Source organism: Choloepus didactylus, chromosome 4, assembly GCF_015220235.1.
Source record: "Choloepus didactylus isolate mChoDid1 chromosome 4, mChoDid1.pri, whole genome shotgun sequence".
Classification (NCBI taxonomy): Eukaryota; Metazoa; Chordata; class Mammalia; order Pilosa; family Megalonychidae; genus Choloepus; species Choloepus didactylus.
In genome coordinates this window covers 138261431-138282360 of record NC_051310.1, presented here as the reverse complement: position 1 = coordinate 138282360, position 20930 = coordinate 138261431, and the positions used below count along the sequence as shown (strand labels likewise).

The following is a 20930-nucleotide window of genomic DNA, read 5'->3' as shown; positions in this document are numbered from 1 at the left end:
CACAGTTGCATGAGACACTTTTATAAAATCTTATATTTATAGATATCTCTTGTTGATTCTGTTTCCCTAGAGAACCCTAACTAATACACAAAACAAAGAGTAAAGTAAACAGGAAAAATTTGGATAAATACAGGAAGGTATGGATGATAGAAATAACACATAAAAATTTCATGTAGAATACTCTAGAAACATTCTGAAATATTTTCTGGGTATAGTTTTCATTAATTTAGATCCAATGAAGGAATAATGAGAGCTAGGGTTATTTTTAAAATACTAGACTTTATCCCTTCATCCTACTTATTCACAGCCTAGTAAAGAGAAACAAGTTTACTTCAATGAATTTTTAAAATGCTTTTTATTTTTGAAGCTCATCTCTCAATAATAGCTACATTTATTTCTCAATTGTAAAGTATATATAAATGAGGTAACAGTTAAAATTATTTTCATTAATACTGAAAATATAGTAACAAATTAGCAACAGCAATAGCTAACATTTATATAGTCCTTATTATGTACTACGCATTGTTCTAATATTTTACATTTTACATATAACCCATTTTTTCCTTAAACTGATGAGACAGATACTATTATTATCCACACTTTGTCAATAAGGAAGTTAAGGCATAGAGAGGTTAAGTGACTTGTCCAAGATCACACATCCAGTAAATGGTGAATCCAAGATTTAAATCCAAGCAGGCTGATTGTTCCCCAGTATGAAAAAGTAAAGTGATTTAAGCATTTTAAATCTTTAAAATTCTTAAACTGATTTAAGAATTTTAAGACCTAAGATTTATGTCTTATCTTCAAAAATCTCTATTTTTCTGCAATTCAACAAATCTGTACTTGCAAATCATATTTTAGAGCAATAATTATTTTTTTTCACAAAAGGAAATTAAAGATTCTGAAACTTAATTTTTACACAGCTAAATGTAACATAAATTTATGCAAACCTTTAGCATGTTTCATATTGTAACCTGATATTCTGGCCAGAACAGTCTGTATCCATTGTGCCATGGTCAAAAGTTGAGCAAGTGCTTCTGCATTGTCACTGAAAAGTCAATATTTAAAAATTATTAAAGCCATTGGCACAAAGTCATAATTGAAAATCAGAACTTGTGGTGTCTTTCCTTGGATTAATGGCTGTATGAAAAAAAACAAGTTCTTCTAGATTAAATTCCTAGGTCTTAGAAATACGTATGTCTAAAAATGTAGTTTTGGGGGTGGGTGGGTGTATTAAAAAGTTATAGAAAACTATTAAAAGTTACCACTTATATGTTCATCACCTAGGTGCCCCAAAAATAAACTAATGAATTTGCTGTTAAATTCCATTTACAGATGGTCAAAATATAACAAAGATCTAAATGTTCAAACAATATCTGAAGATATGTAGAGTCTAGTGCTTTCATTTATTTTAATAGTTAACCTTTCGTCAAAGTCTTTCAAGACTAAGAGAAGAGATGTTCAGAAAAAACAACAATAACAACAACAACAACAATCCAAATTATCTTTAGAGCAATCAACTTCTAAATAGGGACTCTGATGGTGGTAAAGGAATATAAAAATTATGAAACTAATGAATCTTCTTCACATCTTTTCTCCTTCTGTGAATGCTAAGATAGAGACTAGAATTTTCCTGCTTTAAATAGCTATTACAACATATATATATTTGAGGAAATAAATATTCCAATAGTCTTAGAAAGCTAGAATTGGGGGTTTCATTACATTTTTTGAAGTATGATACAAGTTAAAAAAATGAAAAAGAATTATTTTAAGTAGGAAAAAAGCAAAAAAAAACAAAAAACCTAGTAATCTAACCAAAGAAGGAACGATGAAAGGATGAAAGTCAGCTTTTTAAAAATCAATCAAAACATAAATAAAAATATACCTGTCTATCTTTTGAGGCTGCAAAGGAATAATGGGGATCACAGTATTGCACAGAGATTTGCACAGAGGGCAAAGATATTCTCCATTCTCTAAGTCAAAAAGGTCAACGTGAATGCGCTGCTGAGAGCTCAGTTGTACAGCTTCAAAATACCTGCAAAATTCCAAAATACACAGGTCCATTTAGAACTATACACATAGCTTAATTCTAATTCAAATGAAAGAAACCTGGAATTTTGGGTTCAATAAATATCTTCAGAACCTACATGCAAAAAATATACAAGTTATAATCATTACGGAAGAAACAGGCTACACATTTTTTTGAGGCCAAACTGAAAGATACATCAGGCAGACAAAAATTTAAAATAACTGTACTGGACCATGACTCTCCTCTTACCTCAAGAGCATGGAGACACAATGTAGATACTACTTCCCTCAGTTTCCTATGACCAACTGAAGTAATGAGGGCTATTAGAGGAAAACCATACATTTTAATCCAATGCCAAAGGGTAAACTCTATATGAAAGAAATCTGAGGATTTGCATTTCTGAATTTTTCTCTCTTTCAGAGACAGAACCGGAACTTCTTGTCCTATTCTATCTCAAAGGTACTTTTTACTGTATATTTTGAGGGGAGTAAGATTTTTATGAAAAATACCACTTCCATTACATGACAACTGATCAAGAGCATCTTTTTATGGAGAATGAGCTCAAGGGAATAGTGAAAAATTTAAGTTAGTAATTTTACACACCAATTTCCAAGGCTTATAATAATGTACCATACAAACAGAATAAGTAATTAAAATGGCTTCAATTATCCAAATAAGAAGGAAGGAAAGAAGACCTCAGAAAACATGTCTTTTTGTGGCCTTTAGTGAATGAACTTCAATGTTCCTGGTTTCTTTCAAGAACATGTCTTAAGGACAACTTACTTCTGCCAGCAAACTGCATGCATTACATGACCACAACTTCCTGTATAAGTTCCATATGCCAAATCTGGATCCATAAAGAGTGGGTCCAGGGTTTCTGGTACAGGAAGACAAAAATTAGAGGTATGTATTCATTTCTTCCACAGTCATTAAAAAAAACAAATGGCTATCAAGTTTAAAATTCTAATCACAAACTTTCTTAGGCATGTCCGATAAGTGTGTCACAACCTCATGATAGCAGTATATATGATCTTAATAGTAAGCAAAAAGAGGAAGATATAAAGCTAGACTATCAGATATAATTCTAAAATTATTAGGAATTAATAATAACCATACTTGAGTTAATTTTTTGTTTTGAACATCAGGTATAAGCCTATATTACTTTGGCTGGTGAAGTGATTTTCTAAGATTCAACCACAATTTACTTTTGCAATTTTAAGAGTAATTTGACCAGATGAAAATTTAAGGAAAACTAAGGGGCATTATAACCTAGTAGATAAGAGCAGAGACTATTAGGTTAAATTCTGGTTTCACCACTTAAGTTATCGTGGCCTTTGATGAGTTACTTAACTTCTCTGGGCCTGAGTCCCCTCATCTGTAAAATGGAGCCAGTATTGGTTCCTAACTCATATGGTTGTTGTGAGGATTAAGTGAATAAAAACACATAGAGCATTTAATCAGTTCCTGGCACATGGTAATTACTCAGTAAATGTCAGCCGATATTGTCTTTACTTCTCCAAGTATATTTAAAAAAATAAAGCAGTTAACTCCTGCTGTGATTTAAGCAGTACAAATCATTACCTAGTTAATATTCTTGCCCCCAAGAAGTGTTTAACATGAATCTAATCATGAGGCAAGAATGAGACAAATCCAATGTGAGATACTATATAAGACATCTGTCCTACATTCTTCAAAAGAGTCAAAACGAAGAAAAACAAAAAAAGGGGGAAGAAACTGTTCTATATTACGATTCACTAAAAGGGACAAAACAAACAAAAGCAAGGCATGAAACCTGTTTGGATGCTGAATGAAAAAAAAAGTTTAGTTATAAAAGACATTTTGAGGACAGTTGGAGAAATTCTAACATGGATTTTATATTAGATGATATTCTTCAATGATTATTACTTTCCTTAAACGTGACAATGGTAATAGATTGTCCTTATTTAGGAAACACTTGTGGAAATATTTAGGGATGAAATATAACGATGCCTGCAACCTACTTTCAAATGGTTAGGAAAAGAGAAATGGAGAGACAGAAAGAGTGAACAAGCAATATGGCCAAGTGCAAAAAATAAAAAATAAAAATAAAACAAAGAAGCCAACATGCATGTAAAAACCTAGAGTCCATTTTACATATGGGTTAATTGTGATCCGATGAAATAAGACTAAATACAACCTCACTCCCAAACTTCTTTCAAACAGTATTTTTTTTTTCCTAATTACAAGAAATGTTGAAAAGGATATGGTTAAATAATACATACCCCCTATGGGCTTTCCCCTGTGTTGGGTTAAGGCGGTGGATTTCTGGACACAGGCCGATAATACCATGGCATTATTTTCAATTTTCACCTCTTGTTCTTCTTGGCAGAGGATGCATGTCAGCACCTCCTTTTCAGTAACAGATGGACCCCGTTTAGGACCCAAAGCAATTCTAGAGTAGTCACTGACTGTTGGGGTGCTACCAAAAGAAACGACCAGAAATGAGGACACATGCTTTGGTCACTTTGTTTTTATATTTTGGTAGATTTTAAGTAGCTATAGGGCAAGAGCTTAAAAATCAAAATAATAAAATAAAAATGATATTGAGCAATAGTAGCTTAAAATCTTCCCCACTGACTTTTCTGGCTTTTATCAATTTGCTTACTAGAAAATACATTTTGTGTTGCTAAATGCAAAAAAAACAGGTCACAAAACAGAATGCATATTATAATTATATTTAATTTGTTGTACCAAGAAGCTGGAGTGTTTGTGTTTCCTGATTATAAAAGTAATATATAATTAAAGAAATTTTAGAAACTTTAGAAAAGTACAAAAATGAAAATAAAAAACATTCCCACAACCCAGAGATAACTACTACTAGCCTTGCTGTACATTTCCTTCCAGTCTGCTTTCTATTCATAATACACTTTTTTCCCCATAATTAAGATCATATTACATAGAGATTTGCATACTGCTTTATTCCCTTACATCTTAGATATTTCTCATGTTGTTAAAATTTCTACAAAAACATTATTTAAAAATGGCTACACAGTATTCTACTTTATATGTCATAATAGTCTTATCCATTCTCTATTATTAGGCATTTATTTGGGTTTCTTTTCTACTTTGGTAACTATTAAAACTATAAAACATAACTTAATGACTTAGGAATTCTTAGAATCTATCTAATATGTACATCAGCAATGAAAGAATAATAGCAAATATTTATAAAGCACTGATTTGTGATGCTAGTCACTGTTCTAAATACTTTACATTATGTTAACCCATTAATCCTCACAACAATCCTATTACCTTCATTTTTCAGAGGAAGAAACTGAGGCTTAGAGATGTAAGACACTTACCCAATGACTCATCACTAGTAAGCGGCCAAGCCAGGATTTACCCCACATGATCTGGCTTCTGCCATGTTGTCTCTCTATCTGTACAAGAAGTTCCCTGAAATACTGTAGATCACTCAACAAATTGGAAATAACTTAAATTCTCATCATCAATGTAAATGAACTTACTAAATATGGAATAAAAGGTGGGTCTCGGCTAGGTGTGGTACCAACTCCTAAGAGGCATCTGGCAATGTGTGGAGGAGTTTTATTTTTTGGTTGTCATAATGACTAGGGGGGAACTACTATAATTTAGTGGGTAAAGACCAGGTATGCTAAATGTCCTGCAGTTCATGGGGTAGTCCTGAATGAAAAAGAATTGTGCTGCCCAAATGTTAAGAGAGCTCTTGATGAGAAAACAATGAACTAATTTTACATGTAAAAAAAACAGAAATAGATTTCTGAGACATACTACTGCCTGAAAATGGAAAGCTGCATAATGTTATATACATAATACAATTTATGTAAAAGAACAAAACATAAAAGCTGAATGGCCCACTATATAATTCAAATTTTGACAAGATATATGTAAAATTTCTAACCAGAGCATCTCTAAAGGGCAAAAAGATTCCAGAATTTGGAGTGATGCTCAAATGGAACTTAATCTCTAATTTTGATTTTTAAAAGGAAAATGTTTTAATGTAACTGTGTGATTAAAATTTTGTTTAAAAAATACAGATATTTGAAGAAAATAGAAAAGAATAAATTAGTGACTTTGGGAAAGGAAAAGCCTTCTTAAACAAGAGACAAAAAGTAAAACGTATAAATTAAGGGTTTATAAACCTCCTTTCATCAAAATTGAAAACTTCTCTATGACTAAACCCTATAATTAACGTTAAAGAAAAAGGATTAAAAATATATAACAAAATAATTATAAATAATAGAAAAAACTAGCAAAGTTTAGTATTCATAGTTTATAAAGGACTTTTACAAAATCAATAAAATAAAAGCAAAGCACTGAATAGAAATGGGCAAAGGATAATAACCGGCATGTCCTAGAAGGCAAACTATAAAAGGCAAGCTTATGGAAAGATACTAAACCTAACTAGTTAACTACTGATCAGGTGAATTCAGCCAAATTGGAAAAAATTTATAGTTTTGATAATAGCAAATATTTTTAAGTACTAACATCAAGTGGTGCTGAGAATAACGGAAAATAGGCACTCATACACCGCTGGGAGAAGAAATCGGTAAAACCACTCTGGAGGGCAATGTGACAGTATTTATTAAAATTTAAAATAGTTACGATCAGCCCTTTCACTAATGGGATTCCATCCGTAAGAAGCACTTGCACAATCGTGCAAGGAGGCACCTATAAAGATTTCACTCACACTTCGTAATAAGGGAAAATATGAAACAATCTATATGTCTAAAATCAGATAAATAAAATATTGTATATCTGCACTATGGAAGACTATGCAGCAGTCATAAAGAATGGTTCAGAATCTATACTATAGATCCATATGTACTGACATGAAAAGGTTTATAAGACTGAGTGAAAATACAAGTTGCAGAACAATATGTGTGGTTAAATAAAAACAAAATCACAAGAAACATAAAACAAGCCTCATTATTTCTTTATGTACGTATGTTATAAATGCACAGAAAGATGTCTAGAACAATACACATCAATGATTATCTCTGGAGAAAGATCAGGAACATAGAGGATGGTCAAAGGGGCTTACTACATTACTGAACTGTTTTCATGAAAATGCATTCATGAATTACTTGTGCAATCAATCAGGCAATAAAAATAAATGATGAAAGCATTAAGGCTGTTAATTAACTCCAAGTACACTTTTGCTCACATCATCTTGTTTTGATAAATATACAGTAGCCTCTTTATCACAACTTTTTAAATAGTATGTTGTTAATAGTATCTAGAGGGTAGGATTTCTACTTGTCTTAATTTTAGTTTTATTATACTATTGTCAGTCAAGTGAAGCTTTTTGTGCATAAAGATTCCCAACACAACTTTACTGTGCAAATGAACCATTTATCAATATGAAATTATATTCACTCTGACCTTTCTTAAAAATAGTATACCTTTTTTTTTTTACTATAAAACACATTCTAGAAAAGCATGACTCAAAGCCAATATTAATTTTTCCTCCAAAAAACTGAATTATTTAATTTTTGGTTTTGCTTTGTTTTACCTCTCTTCCTCCATAATGGAGTCTTCTTTCCCAGGCATTTCTGATGTATTGTCATACATGAGTTTGTGAGTTTCAATGAAGTTCTTCTGTAAGGCAGACATCTGAGCCATGATCTTTTGGCGATGCAGCCTGGCAGCTTCTGCTTTTCTTTTTCGTTCTGCTTTTTCCTTATCATGAATAATCTAAATATTAAGAAAGCACAAAAATGTGGTAAGACCCACTGCTAAAATTTATATACTGTTCAGTCAGACAAAATTTCCAAGAATAAGATTCTGATAAAACCTTAGCCCACCATAAGACCTAGATGCAGTCTACTGTCTCAAAATTAGCATTTATGGGCTCCGTCACATCATACCCCTAATTGCTCCTTTGGTTATTTCAATAGTTTAAAATAAAAATCCAAGTACCTTAACTAGAGCTGCCTTTTATACTTAATGCAGGTACATTAAGAAATAAAATGACATGAAACCAAATTTTAAAATCATTTGTCAATGATTTAATCACTGATACTGAGTCATTTTAAACAAACTTGATGTTTAACCATTACTAAATGTGTTACTAAGACTGAGAAATTTAATAACATTACTGAGATGTACTTGATGCCTTTTTATTTTCTATTCTAACCTAAGTCCATTGTTTTTCTTTTAGGAAGGACAGTTAATAAGCACAAACCACAATATTCTAATAATTCTATAAGTAGAATCAAAAAAACCTGATTCATTATATTATGGAAAGTCATAATTTAAATATTACTGTATTTCACTGAATCCAGATGTCGTTATCTTATGCTGTACTAAGAGGAATCCTGCTGATTAAACTATGAGAAGCCACAGATTTTAAGACATATCCCCATTTCAAAGACATTAAAATATTTTAAAAATTAAGGAAATATGGTATTTCAATAGAGCCCTACAGTACATCAACTTCCTCTGCTTTTATAAAACACATAAATTGGAATAACTATCTGTTAAATACCACTAATCCCTGTGATATATAATTGAAACAAACAAAAGAAGATGGACAGACCTCACATACCTTACAACAAACAGGTTCTTCCTAACAAAAAGTGGGAACTCCCTTAGATCAGTAAAATTCAAAGACAGACGAATGTCATTATTATAATATTATTACCTCATCACACTTAAGAGATTCTGATCCTGACGTAGCTGCTACAATTAAACAAGATTTTTCTCTTAATCGCTTCACTGTGTCAAACATCTGTGAAAAGAAAATGAAATGTTAAGAAATTAACATTAAAAGATTTGGTTAGATTGACCATAGCAGAAAAATTCACTAATCTAAATTTTTTTTTTTACCTCTCCACAATTTTATTTAGGATTTTTAGGGTCACCTTTCCAAATTCTCATTTCAAACTCATCTGATTTTAGTAGCATGTCACTAAATTAAATCTTTGACTTAAACCATTTCAATATATGGGGAAAAAAAGTGACCCCTGATGGTGACAAGCACATCCCCTAGCTGATCAGCAATCTCACTGAGGAGGTTGACAGTAGCAAATCAGTTGATGCAGTCTGCAGTTGTGAAGATGAGGGTACTGACAGAAGATCATTCACAGGCAGTCAGCAAGGAAGATATTAATAAAATGGAAGAGCAAGAGTCACTGAAAAAACTGCAACTTATTCAAAGACTTCTGGAAACATGGTGGCATACTAAAATGGCAATGAACATTTTCAAAATAGAAAAATAAATGAACTAATTTTGTAGAATAATGAAAAAACGCCTCTTTTTGCTTTAGAGAGATTTGCTAGGGGAAAAAAATGCTTCTTTAGCTCAGAATTGATTCTTTTTAAATATATATATTTTAATTTAAAGTAAAATGTTTAGTGTAAGAAATACAAAAGACAAAGATGCAAAATGGAAAGTGAAGCCTCCTTCTCCCTGCCTCTAGTCCCTCTCTCCAAAAGCAACTACTGTTAAAGATTATTAATATTTCTTTCCAGGGGAAAAAAGATCAGAATATCTGCTTCCTCATATTTACATATATGTTCATAAAAAGAGATCTTATATGAACTATTTCATATCTTCCCTTTTCATGTAATCATATATCTTGGGAGATCTTTCCACCACACCTTATACAGTCTATCTCCTTCTTTTTAACAAATGCCAAAGTTTCCGTTAACAGGATAATACATACATAAAACTTATATTTGAAGAAGCCTCAGTCACATGCAAAAAATCTCCCACAAGGAACACTTACAACATGGCTTTACATTACATTTTTGGGTAAAACACAATGTTGTTAAGGGCAGATATTTGTGTTTGCTTTTCATGCATTTTGGTGATGAACTCTGGTATTCTTGTAACAGTAAATGAATTTTCAGGAACAGATTTCCAATTTATAACACTGTGTCTTCAGGGATTTGAATGTTGGACTAAATGATAGCTTAATTTACTTTCTTCATAAAGGCAGAATATTCACCAACTTCTTTAGTACATATCAGTACAATGAGATCCAACTGATAAGAATATGCAAAATAACCATGATACGTATTCTAATCATCAAAAGAATACCCCTACCTGAAGAAGTCAGAATATTTTAATTTCCCCAGTTGTGGGGAAGCTCCATAACCCTTGCTTCATGTTTCCATTTTAAGGTAACATTCCTGGCCTCTCTCCCTATTCCTTTTTCACTCCACCGAATAGTTCAAGTTGCAAATCCAGGAATCATTTTCAATTTCTTGATCCCCTCCAAACTTCTACCAAATCTATCACTAAGTTCTACAAATTCTACCTTCAAAGTATATCTGAATCAGTCCAGGTTCCTATCATCTGCATTCTCACCTAGGTTATACTCATTTCTCACCAAGATTACTGCAACAGACTCCTAATAGTTTCCCTGCATTTAATCCTGTCCCCTATAATCCATTTACCACACAGCAGCCAGAGTGATCTTTTAAAAATATAGATCAGATGATGTCACTTAAAATCCTTCAATTTCCTTCTGTCCTCCAAATAAAATCCAAACATTTCATCTTGACCTATAAGGTCCTACATGATCTGGCCCCTGGCTGCCTCTTTGACTCCATTATTTACCTTTCTCTCCCTTCCCTGTTATCCTCCAATCACACTGGGTTTTTTTTTTTAATGGCCACCTTAGAGTTTTTCTATTCCTAGAATGCCCTTCCAGATTCTTTTAAGACAGGCTTCCTTTCATTCAGATGTCATTCAGCTCCAGTGTCACCTCCTGAGAGAGATTTTCTTTAACCATTTAAAGTAATCTGCTACTCATCTATTGTATTACCCTGATATTTTCTTGTTTATTTATTTATTGTCTATATCTCAACTAGACTGTGAGTTGCTTAATAGTAAGCATTTTGTCTGTCTTCTTGAGAATCTAGAAGTAAGCATGGCAAAGAGTAGGCATTCAATGAATGTTGAGTAAAAACTGACATGAATAAATGAATCCTACTTATTTTAAAAACCCTCCACTGATACACAGGAAAAATAGAACTGCTAATATGAAAAAAAGATGAGTGATGATGAAAACCAGCATTAAATGACTTTGACTTTAATGAATATGGTGACCTAATTTTATAGGCAAATCAAGGATTCTTGGATATTTAGGTCAGGATAAGATCAGTTTACACTTTTCTGGTTTACCTGGAGTATCCATGTTATCATATCCTTCTGGCCTTCTAACTGGGGAATTCCTTTGAGCTTTTCCAAAAGCATTTGTATATTTTGAGCATTCGTCGCTGAACTTCCCAATCCTTTTAATTAAAGCACAAAATTACATATCATTATATATATCTTTATAATAATGTATAAGTTATCTATAATTTTTAGTTAATGTTATTCACACTGATAACCAAGGTTTGCTAATCAATTCAGAAACTACATTAATTTTCAATGGAAGAATCTGCAATTACATGAAGCATTAAGTATGAATTGTAAAATGGTATGTGAGAAAAACTTTACTTTAGATCACTCTCCTACATCTTCCACCAGTGCTGCTAAGTGAAAACTACCCTTAATGATCTCTCTCTTGTGTTTCCTCCACTCAGTTTACTGTCTAGTACAGAAAAATAAAGCTGTCAAAATATGGCAGATGTTACATCCACAAACTGAATAGGTTTATAATGCCTTCAGGGATCTAAAATATACCAGTGTATAAATATAAAATGAGATACTTTTCTCCCGGCTATTGGTCTTTTAGACAATGTCCCTAGAATGTGTTTCGACAAAGACTATCTTAATCAGGTGTCATTTTAAAGGAAAAACTAATCTAAACTTATCCTGCTCTTCCAGGTTGAAAACAGTGCAAACTGAACATGTTCATTCAGACTTTGTAGTCATTGTAAATTAAAAAACATTAACATCTTCTGCAAATGGGTCATGTGAATGTTATGGTTGATGCTACAGTAGATTTTTGAAAATGCTGAGACCAAAAATGAAAGAAAGAAACCATCAATGTATGCAGGAAAAAAAAAAAGGTTCTAAATAGTAAGAGAGTAAAAAAAATATTTTTGCAGTGGAAAACAATTAAAAATTAAAGATTGGCCGAATCAAGATGGCAGAGTAAGATGCTTCAGGCCTTCATCCACCCACAGAAGCTTTGAACAACCAGCAAGAACTGCCAGAAGCATCTTTCTCAAAGCTCCAGAAAATAGTTAAAGGACTGCTTTAACAGGGTGGGTGCCAAACCAAGAAAAAGGCTACTTAAAAGCAGCAGAATCTGCTGGCTCCCTGGTTGGCCCATCCTTCACCCTTCACCAGTGTAGCCTACAACTGGCCCACCCTCCCAGTGTGGTTCTCTGGTCTTGGTCTGGAGGGAGCAGAGTAACTCTTGTTCACATACTGGGAACATGTATGTCTGGCCCAATCTGTCTGGTAGTGGCTTGAGGGACTCACCACCCCAGAACTTGCCCTGTGTATAGAATGCAGCTCACTTAGTTCTCCTACAGAACATTGTGGGAGAGCAGTCAACTGGCTGCCTGGACCAAGGGATTGCTGGATGTAGGAAATACAATACAGTGCCTAGACAGTAAGGGAATTGTTTCCTAAGGAAGAGAGGACATTTGGGGAAATTCCTGGGGCCATGTGTGCACACCCAGGACAGGAGACAGCAAAGAAAAGATCACAGGGGCCCCTATGGTTTCACCTGGAGCTAGTCTCTAAAATCATTGCATGGATAAGTCCTGAAGGACAGAGTGCACACAAGCCAATCTGGAAAGACTGGGAAAGGTGTTTTCTTTTTTCCTTCTTCTTCCTCCTCTTCTTTTTTTAAGCTCCTGCCATTCAAGGAAAGCTCTGTCATAACCCTCCTATACAAGCTTAAGGAACAGACATCTCAGAGTCTAAATCCAGTGATAACACATAAAAATATCAAAACGTCCAGGTTTCAACAAAAGGTCACAGAACAGACAAAGAAATCTGAAGTGACAGCCCCGGCAAAGGAGAAGATTAAAACATTAGAAACCATCAATAAGGACAACAAGACCTAGGCTACGCTAGGGAAAGACTTTAAAACAGTGGTCCTAACTATGCTCAGAGCTAAAAGAAAACATGGACAAAGAACTAAAGGAAATCAGCAAAAGGGTAGATGAAAACAAAGAGAATATAAATATCGAGATGGAAATTATGAAGAGGCACCAAACAGAGCTGAAGATCACAGTAACAGAAATTTAAAATTTCCTTTAGGGGTTTAACAGGAGATTGGAGCTGATGTAAGAAAGAACCAAGGAACTGAAGGTAAGACAAATGAAATCATTCAGTCTGAGATGCAGAAGGAAGAAAGAAGAAAAGTGAACAGAGCCTGAGGAACTTGTGGGATGCCATTAAACATACACATATATGCACTGTGGGAGTCCCAGAAGGAGAAAAAAGAGAGAAAGGGGCAGAAAGAATATTCAAAGAAATAATGGCTCAAAACTTCCAAAATTTAATTAAAGACATGAATAGAAACATCCAAGACACTCAATGAACTCCAAACAGGATAAACCCAAATAGATTCATGCTGTGGCATATTATAATCAAACTGTCAAATGCCAAAGATCAAGAGAATTCTGAAAGCCACAAGAGAGAAGCAAGGTATCACGTAAGAGAGAGCCTAAAAAGATTAAGTGCTGATGTCTCATCAGAAACCATGAAGGCAAGAAGGCAGTGGGATGACATATTTTAAGGGATGAAAGGAGAAAATCCACCAACCAATAATTCTTTATCTGGCACAAGTGTCTTTCAAAAATGAAGGATGGCCACAATATTCACAATTTGCAATGGATGGAGGTGGCCTAAAGGTACATCAACTGACGAACAGAATGGTAAACTGTGGTATATACATACAATAGAAAATTGAGCAACTGCAAAGAAGGAATGAAGTTGTGAGACATACAACTAGGTGAATGGATCTTGAGGACAGCATTTTGAATGAAGTATGCCAGGAATGAAAAGACAAACATTATAATGCCTCACTAATAGGGACTAACTATAATGTGTAAACTTGGAGAATTGTAATCTTAGAGCACAGGTTTTCACGGGAACGCTTATTGTAATGATCCCTAGATTGTAAGTTCTTACAGCAGGCACATCTATTCCTGAGTTGTAATGGTTGTCTCTGAATTCTGAGATGCTGAACTCTTTATGTATAACCTGATCGTTCTCTGGAAGTTTGGGTATCTATGTGATACCTAAAACTCAGAACTAGAGCTTGGCAGCTATGAATGTGAGTATTACCTTATATGGTAACTGTTAAAAAAGCTGTTCAGAGTTCAGACTTCAATTGGAGATATGAATGCAGTGGATCTGGGTAGGACTAAGGCAAAACAGGCCAAAAGGTAGAGGATGATACTGACTGTGTTTTAAAACCTCAACTTCTGTATGAGACCAAGGGAAGAGATGTTTATTTGGTGCAGGATCTATATTTTCTGTAGCACTAAATAATTTAACTTGTATGGTCAGTTTATTCAAACACCGTAAGTACGTGGAACTTTGAACAGGAAGTGCGATCCAGTAGGTTTATACAGGTTAGGGTGAAATTCTGATACATTCCAAAGTAATTTGGGCAGAGAATAAAAATGTATTTGCAGGGCCCCTCTGAGGAACTGGGGAAAATGCAGAAACATTGGACTTTTCCGCCTGGGTTATTGCTGATATTCTCACAGACAATTTAATAGGCCGAGCCCTCAATCTGGGGGCTTTCCCTTATGAAACTTGTTACTGCATAGGACAGGCTAAGCCTACTAATTGTGCCTAAGAGTCTCCCCCAGAAAATCTCTTTGTTGCTCAGATGTGGCCTGTCTCTTTCTAAGCACACTTTGCAGATAAACTCGCTGCCCTCCCCACTATGTGGGACATGACTCCCAGGGATATAAATCTCCCTGGAAATATGGGACATGGCTCCTGGGCATGAGCCTGGACCCAGCATCCTGGGACTGAGAAAATCTTGACCAAAAGGGGAAAAAGAAATGAAAAAAATTGAAGTTTCAGTGGTTCAGAGATTTTAAATGGAGCCGAGAGGTCATTCTGGAAGTTATTTTTATGCGCTATATAGATACCCCTTTTTAATTTTTGGTGTATTGGAATAGCTAGAAGTAAATATCTGAAACTACTGAACTGCAACCCATCAGCCTTGATTCTTGAAGAAGACTGTATAACTATGTAACTTACACAGTGTGACTGTGCTTGTAAAAACCTTGTGGCTCACACTCCCTTTATCCAGTGTATGGACAGATGAGTAGAAAAATGGGAACAAAAATTAAATAATGGGGGGATGTGGGGATAGGATATTTTGGGTGTTCTTTACTTGTGTTTTTATTCTTATTTTTATTTTTTCCCTTCATTTGTAATTTTTTATTCCCCAAATGAAAATGGAAAAAAAAGTAAAGGACCCATGTTCCCGCCATTTGAAATTTAATAGAAAAAGTATTTGCATTTTTCATATTCCTTTCCAGGCTTTGTCTTTAAAAGAACATACCTTTACCTTTCCAAGAGAATGAACTGGCATTTTAAGTCTACTTTAAAAGGGAAAAAAAGTGGTTGAAAAGTAATTTTCATGCAATTTTTCATTAAGCTTCAGTGGGAAGGTAATATTTTAAATTTTGATGGATATTTTGAAGGATTAGTAAATTAACTTTTTCTCTTTTATCATACTTTTTATTGTAGAGTATAACATATATACATAAAAGTGATAACTTTCCAAGTGCAATTTAACAAGTAGAGAGCAAATTTCAAAGAATATTATAGGTTACAATTCCACAGTTTCAGTTATTTCCTTTTTATGAAACATAACATATATACAAAAATGTACTATCTTCCAAAGCATGATTTAACTAGTAAATATATCGGGAATTTCCAAAGTTATTATGAGTTATAGTATCATAGTTTCAGTAATTTCCTTATTGTGAAATCTAACATATATAAAAAAAGGTTTAGCTTTCAAACTACAATTTAACAAGCAGCTACAGAACAAATTTCAAATGATGTTATAGGTTACAGTTCCACCATTTCAATTTTTTCCTTTTATCCTAATACTCTAGAAACTAAGGAAAAGAAAATTATATGAAGATTCAGTATTCATAATCCTTTGTTAAATTCTATCTCTCTGTTGCTACCCCTTCCTATAATTTAATTACTTTCTTGACTATCAGGGATGTCAAGGCAGTGATCACCCTAACCTGCTCATGTTGAAAAGGGGAATAAACCTTTTAATCAAAGGGGACATATCTAGTTGATGTTCTTGAAGAGGCTATTGCCTCTAGGTTTTGGAACTTAGCTGGCATAGGGTATTTATTTTATTTATTTATTTATTTTTGAGTAATGAAAATATTCAAAAATTGATTTTGGTGATGAATACACAACTATATGATGGTACTGTGAACAACTGATTACACACTGTGGATGACTGTAGAGTATGTGACTATATCTCAATGAACTGAACTTTTTAAAAAATGAAAGAGAAGACCACTACCACCACTATTATTCAATGTTGTGTTAGAAGTTCCAGCTAGAGCAATTAGGCAAGAAAAATAGATAAAAGTCATCTAAATTGGAAAGGAAGAAGTAAAATTCTCATTATTTGCAGATGACATGAGCCTATATTTGGAAAATCCTGAGAAATCTACAAGAAAGCTACTTGAGCTAATAAGCAAATTCAGCAACATGGTGGGATACAAGTTAAAATGCAAAAATCAGGAGTGTTTCTATAACTAGCAATGACCTAACGAGGAGGCAATTCAGAAAAAAAAATTCCATTAACATAGCAATTAAAAGATTCAAATATTTAGGAATAAACTTAACTGAAGATGTAAAGGACCTGTACACAGAAAACTACAAAACCCTGCTAAAAGAAATCAAAGAAGACCTAAATAAGTGGAAAGATATTCTATGTTCATGGATAGGAAGGCTAAACATCACTAAGATATCAATTCTACCCAATCTGATCTGCAGATTCAATGCAACGCCAATCAAAATACCAACAATCTACTTTGCAGACTTGAAAAACCTAGTTATCAAATTTATTTGGTAAGGAAAGGGCCTTGAAAAGCCAAAAAAAAATCCTAAGGAAAAAAAAAAAAGAATGAAGTGGGAGGACATAGATTTTCTGATGTTAAAGCTTATTATAAAGCCACAGTTGTCAAAACAGCATGGCACTGGAGGGAAGATCTAAGATGGAGGCATAGAGAGGAGTGGAAGCTAAGTAGCCCCCTGGAACAACTTAAAAAAAAAAACCAGAAACAACTACTAAATAATCCAGAATAATTGTAGGGGGACAAACACTCATCACACACCAACCTGAACTGGGAGGAAAGCCTGAGATCACAGCATAAAATATGTAAGTAAAAACTGCGGATCCAAGTCAGGAGACCCCTCCCCCCACAGCCTGAGCTGCAACGCTCGTGTTGCGAGAGAGAAGCTCTCTCGCAGCAAGCAAATATAGCTCAGCTGAGCTCCAACTGGGATTTTAATTAGCGAGTGTGAACTGCTCACTATGAGCTATGAATTTTCAACAAGCAGACAGAGGCTTTGGGTGATGACTGACTTCGGAGAACCGGAGGGTCCCTGCAGACTAGCTCTGAAGGGGACTTTCTGTTCCTTTTTCGGCTCAGTGGAGAAAGCCTCAGCCATTTTCAGTTCCCAGTGCTCTTACCCAGACAAGGGTGGAAACAGCACAGGCAGAGAGAGACCATTGAAATGCTAATGACTACCCCTAGGGGGTCTATCTTCTCTAAGAGGAAAGGGGGTGGGGCCCAGCTCTAATACCTGCCTTCCATTCAGAACCAGACTCCAGAGCCTGGGGGAAAACAGCCACACCTCCTTACACCAGTCAAGAATTACAGGCTAACAGGCGCCACTTGCTGGGCGGAAAAGCACAGTGAACTGAGGCATCACAGGGTATACCAATTTTCTAAGACACACCCTCAGGGAAACCAAATACTGAATATTTCTTCCTTCTGGGACCTGAGCCCATTCTGGCCTGGGAAAACCTCATTGGGGTAACCAAGGAAACCAAGCCTAGACAACAGAAAACTACAACCTACACTAAGAAAAATGAAGTTATGGCCCAGTCAAAGGAACAAACTTACACTTCAACTGAGATACAGGAATTGAAACAACTAATAATAAAGTCAATCAAAAAGTTTAGGGAAGATATGGCAAAAGAGATGAACCGTATAATGAAAACACAGGACGTACATAAAGTAGAAATTGAAAGTTTGAAAAACCAACTAGCAGAATCTATGGAAATGAGAGGCAAAACACAAGAGATGAAAGACACAATGGAAACATACAACAGCACATCTCAAGAAGCAGAAGAAAATACTCAGGAACTGGAGAACAAGGCACCTGAAAGCCTACACACAAAAGAACAGATAAAGAAAAGAATGGAAAAACATGAGCAACGTTTCCAGGAACTTAAAGACAAAATGAAAAGCAAGAATTTACATGTCATTGGTGTCCCAGAAGGAGAAGAGATGGGAAAAGGGTCAGAAGCAATAATAGAGGAAATAATCAATGAAAATTTCCCATCTCTTATGAAAGACATAAAATTATGGATCCAAGAAGCGCAGTGTACCCCAAATAGAATAGATCTTATAGGCAGCCTACACCAAGACACTTAAAAATCAGATTATCAAACATCAAAGATAAAGAGAGAATCCTGAAAGCAGCAAGAGAAAAGTGATCTATCACATACAAAGGAAGCTTGATAAGAGTATATGCGGATTTCTCAATAGAAACCATGGAGGCAAGAAGGAAGTGGGGTGATATATGTAAGATACTGAAAGAAAAAAATCACTAACCAAGAATCCCATATCCGGCAAAACTATCCTTCAGATATGAGGGAGAGCTTAAAATATTCTCAGACAAACGGACAATGACCAAGTTTGTGAACAAGATACCTGCTCTACAGGAAACACTAAAGGAAGCATTGCAGACAGAAAGGAAAAGACAGGAGTTAGAGGTTTGGAAAATAATCTGGAGAGATAGTAGCACAGCAATGTAAGTACACTGAACAAAGATGGCTGTGAATATGGTTGAGAAAGGAAGGCTGGGACCATGTGGGACACCAGAACAAAAGACGAACGATAAAAGACAAGGACTGTGTAACTCAGGGAAACCTAGGGTGCTCAACGATTATAATAAAAGGTACAAATATGTTTTTACATGAGGTAGAGCAAATGAATGTTAACATTGCAAGGTGTTAAAAATAGGGTGGGATTGGGGGGAAAATACAACCAATGCAACCTAGAGGCTAGAATTAACAGAAACATTGTTATTATGCTTCCTTTAATGTGACAAAGGCAATACACCAAAGCTAAATGCATATGGGAGGATGGGGAAGAGGGGAAGGATATGGGACTCCTGGCATTGGTGATGTTGTCTGACTCTTTATTCTACTTTAGGTTAATGCTATCTTTCCTTTTGTCACTTTCTAGCTATCAAGTTTTTTGTTTGTTTGTTTTTCTCACTATCTCTTTTCTTTTTCTTTTGCCACTCTGCCTTCATTGACTCTTCCTCCATCTTTGTGGAAGAAATGGAGATGTCCTTATATAGAGAGTGACAGTGGTGCTCAATACATAAATACGTGACTACACGGGGAACCAACGATTGTTTACTTAGGACAGAATGTATAGTGTGTGAACAAAACCGTCTTAAAAGAAATGGGTTGATCAAGAAACCCTGAGGGCATTATATTGAGTGAAGTAAGACAGATACATAAAGGCAAATATTGCAGGGTCTCACTGATATGAACTAATTATAATATGCAAACTCATAGACATGAAATACAAGTTACCAGGATATAGAAATGAGGCTACAGAATGGGGAGTGGTTGCTTATTATGAGCAGAATGTTCAACTAGGGTGAACTTAATTGTTTGGAAATGGACAGGGGTGATGGTAGCATGTTGTGAGAATAACTAACAGTGCTGAAAGGTGTGTGAAGGTGGTGGAAAGGGGAAGCTGAGAGTCAATGCATGTCACCAGAAGGAAAGCTGGAGGTTAAAAGATGGGAATGTATAAAACAGTGAATCTTGTGGTGGACAATGTCCATGATTAACTATACAAATATTAGAAATCTCTCTCATGAACTAGAACAAATGTATGTCACTATAACTAGAAGTTAATGATAGAGAGGCATATAGGGAAAAAATATATACCTATTGCAAACTATATACTACAGTTAGCAGTACTTTAACATTCTTTCATCAACAGTAACAAATGTACTATACCAAAACTATGAATCAATAATGGAGGGGGGTATGGTTAGGGGTATGGGAGGATATGAGTTTCCTTTTTCATTGCCTTGATTTCTTTTCTGGACTAGTGAAAATGTTCTAAAAATTGAAATAAAAAATTGTGTTGATGGATGCAGAGCTGTATGGTGGTGCCGTGGGCAACTGATTGTACACTTTGGATCTTTGGATAGCTGTATGGTATCTGAACAATTTTAATAAAATAAAAAAAAAAAAAAAGGTAAACAAAACAAAACAAAACCAGCATGGCACTGGCACAAAGATAGACATATTGATCAATAGAATCAAAATTGAGAGTTCAGAAATAGATCCCCAGATCTATGGTCAACTGATTATTGACAAGGCCCCCAAATCCACTGAACTGGGATAGAATAGTCTCTTCAATAATGGGGCTGGGAGAACTGGATATCCATATTCAAAGGAATGAAAGAGGACCACTACCTCACAGCTTATACAAAAGTTAACTCAAAGTGGATCAAAGATCTAAATATAAGAGCCAGTACCATAGAACTCCTAGAAGAAAACATAGGGAAACATCTTAAGACCTAGTGATAGGAGGTAGCTTCTTAGACTTTACATTCAAAGCACAAGAAACGAAAGAAAAAATAAACGGGAACTCCTCAAGACTGAACACTTCTGTGTTTCAAAAATATAAAGAG

At 34.7% G+C, this 20930-nt stretch overlaps 1 protein-coding gene across 3 annotated transcripts in view; it reads right to left on the bottom strand.

The window, feature by feature from the left end:
• UBR1 (ubiquitin protein ligase E3 component n-recognin 1) overlaps nucleotides 1–20930 on the bottom strand; it is a 239617-nt gene that overhangs the window by 33705 nt on the left and 184982 nt on the right. For all 3 annotated transcript variants that reach the window (XM_037834169.1, XM_037834168.1, XM_037834167.1), the window contains exons 27-33: nucleotides 11184–11293; nucleotides 8694–8780; nucleotides 7563–7744; nucleotides 4291–4487; nucleotides 2813–2906; nucleotides 1886–2035; nucleotides 951–1048 (exon numbers count right to left, since the gene is read on the bottom strand). In XM_037834169.1, coding sequence (XP_037690097.1) covers nucleotides 951–1048; nucleotides 1886–2035; nucleotides 2813–2906; nucleotides 4291–4487; nucleotides 7563–7744; nucleotides 8694–8780; nucleotides 11184–11293 — 918 coding nt within the window. The remainder of the gene's footprint in view (nucleotides 1–950; nucleotides 1049–1885; nucleotides 2036–2812; nucleotides 2907–4290; nucleotides 4488–7562; nucleotides 7745–8693; nucleotides 8781–11183; nucleotides 11294–20930) is intronic.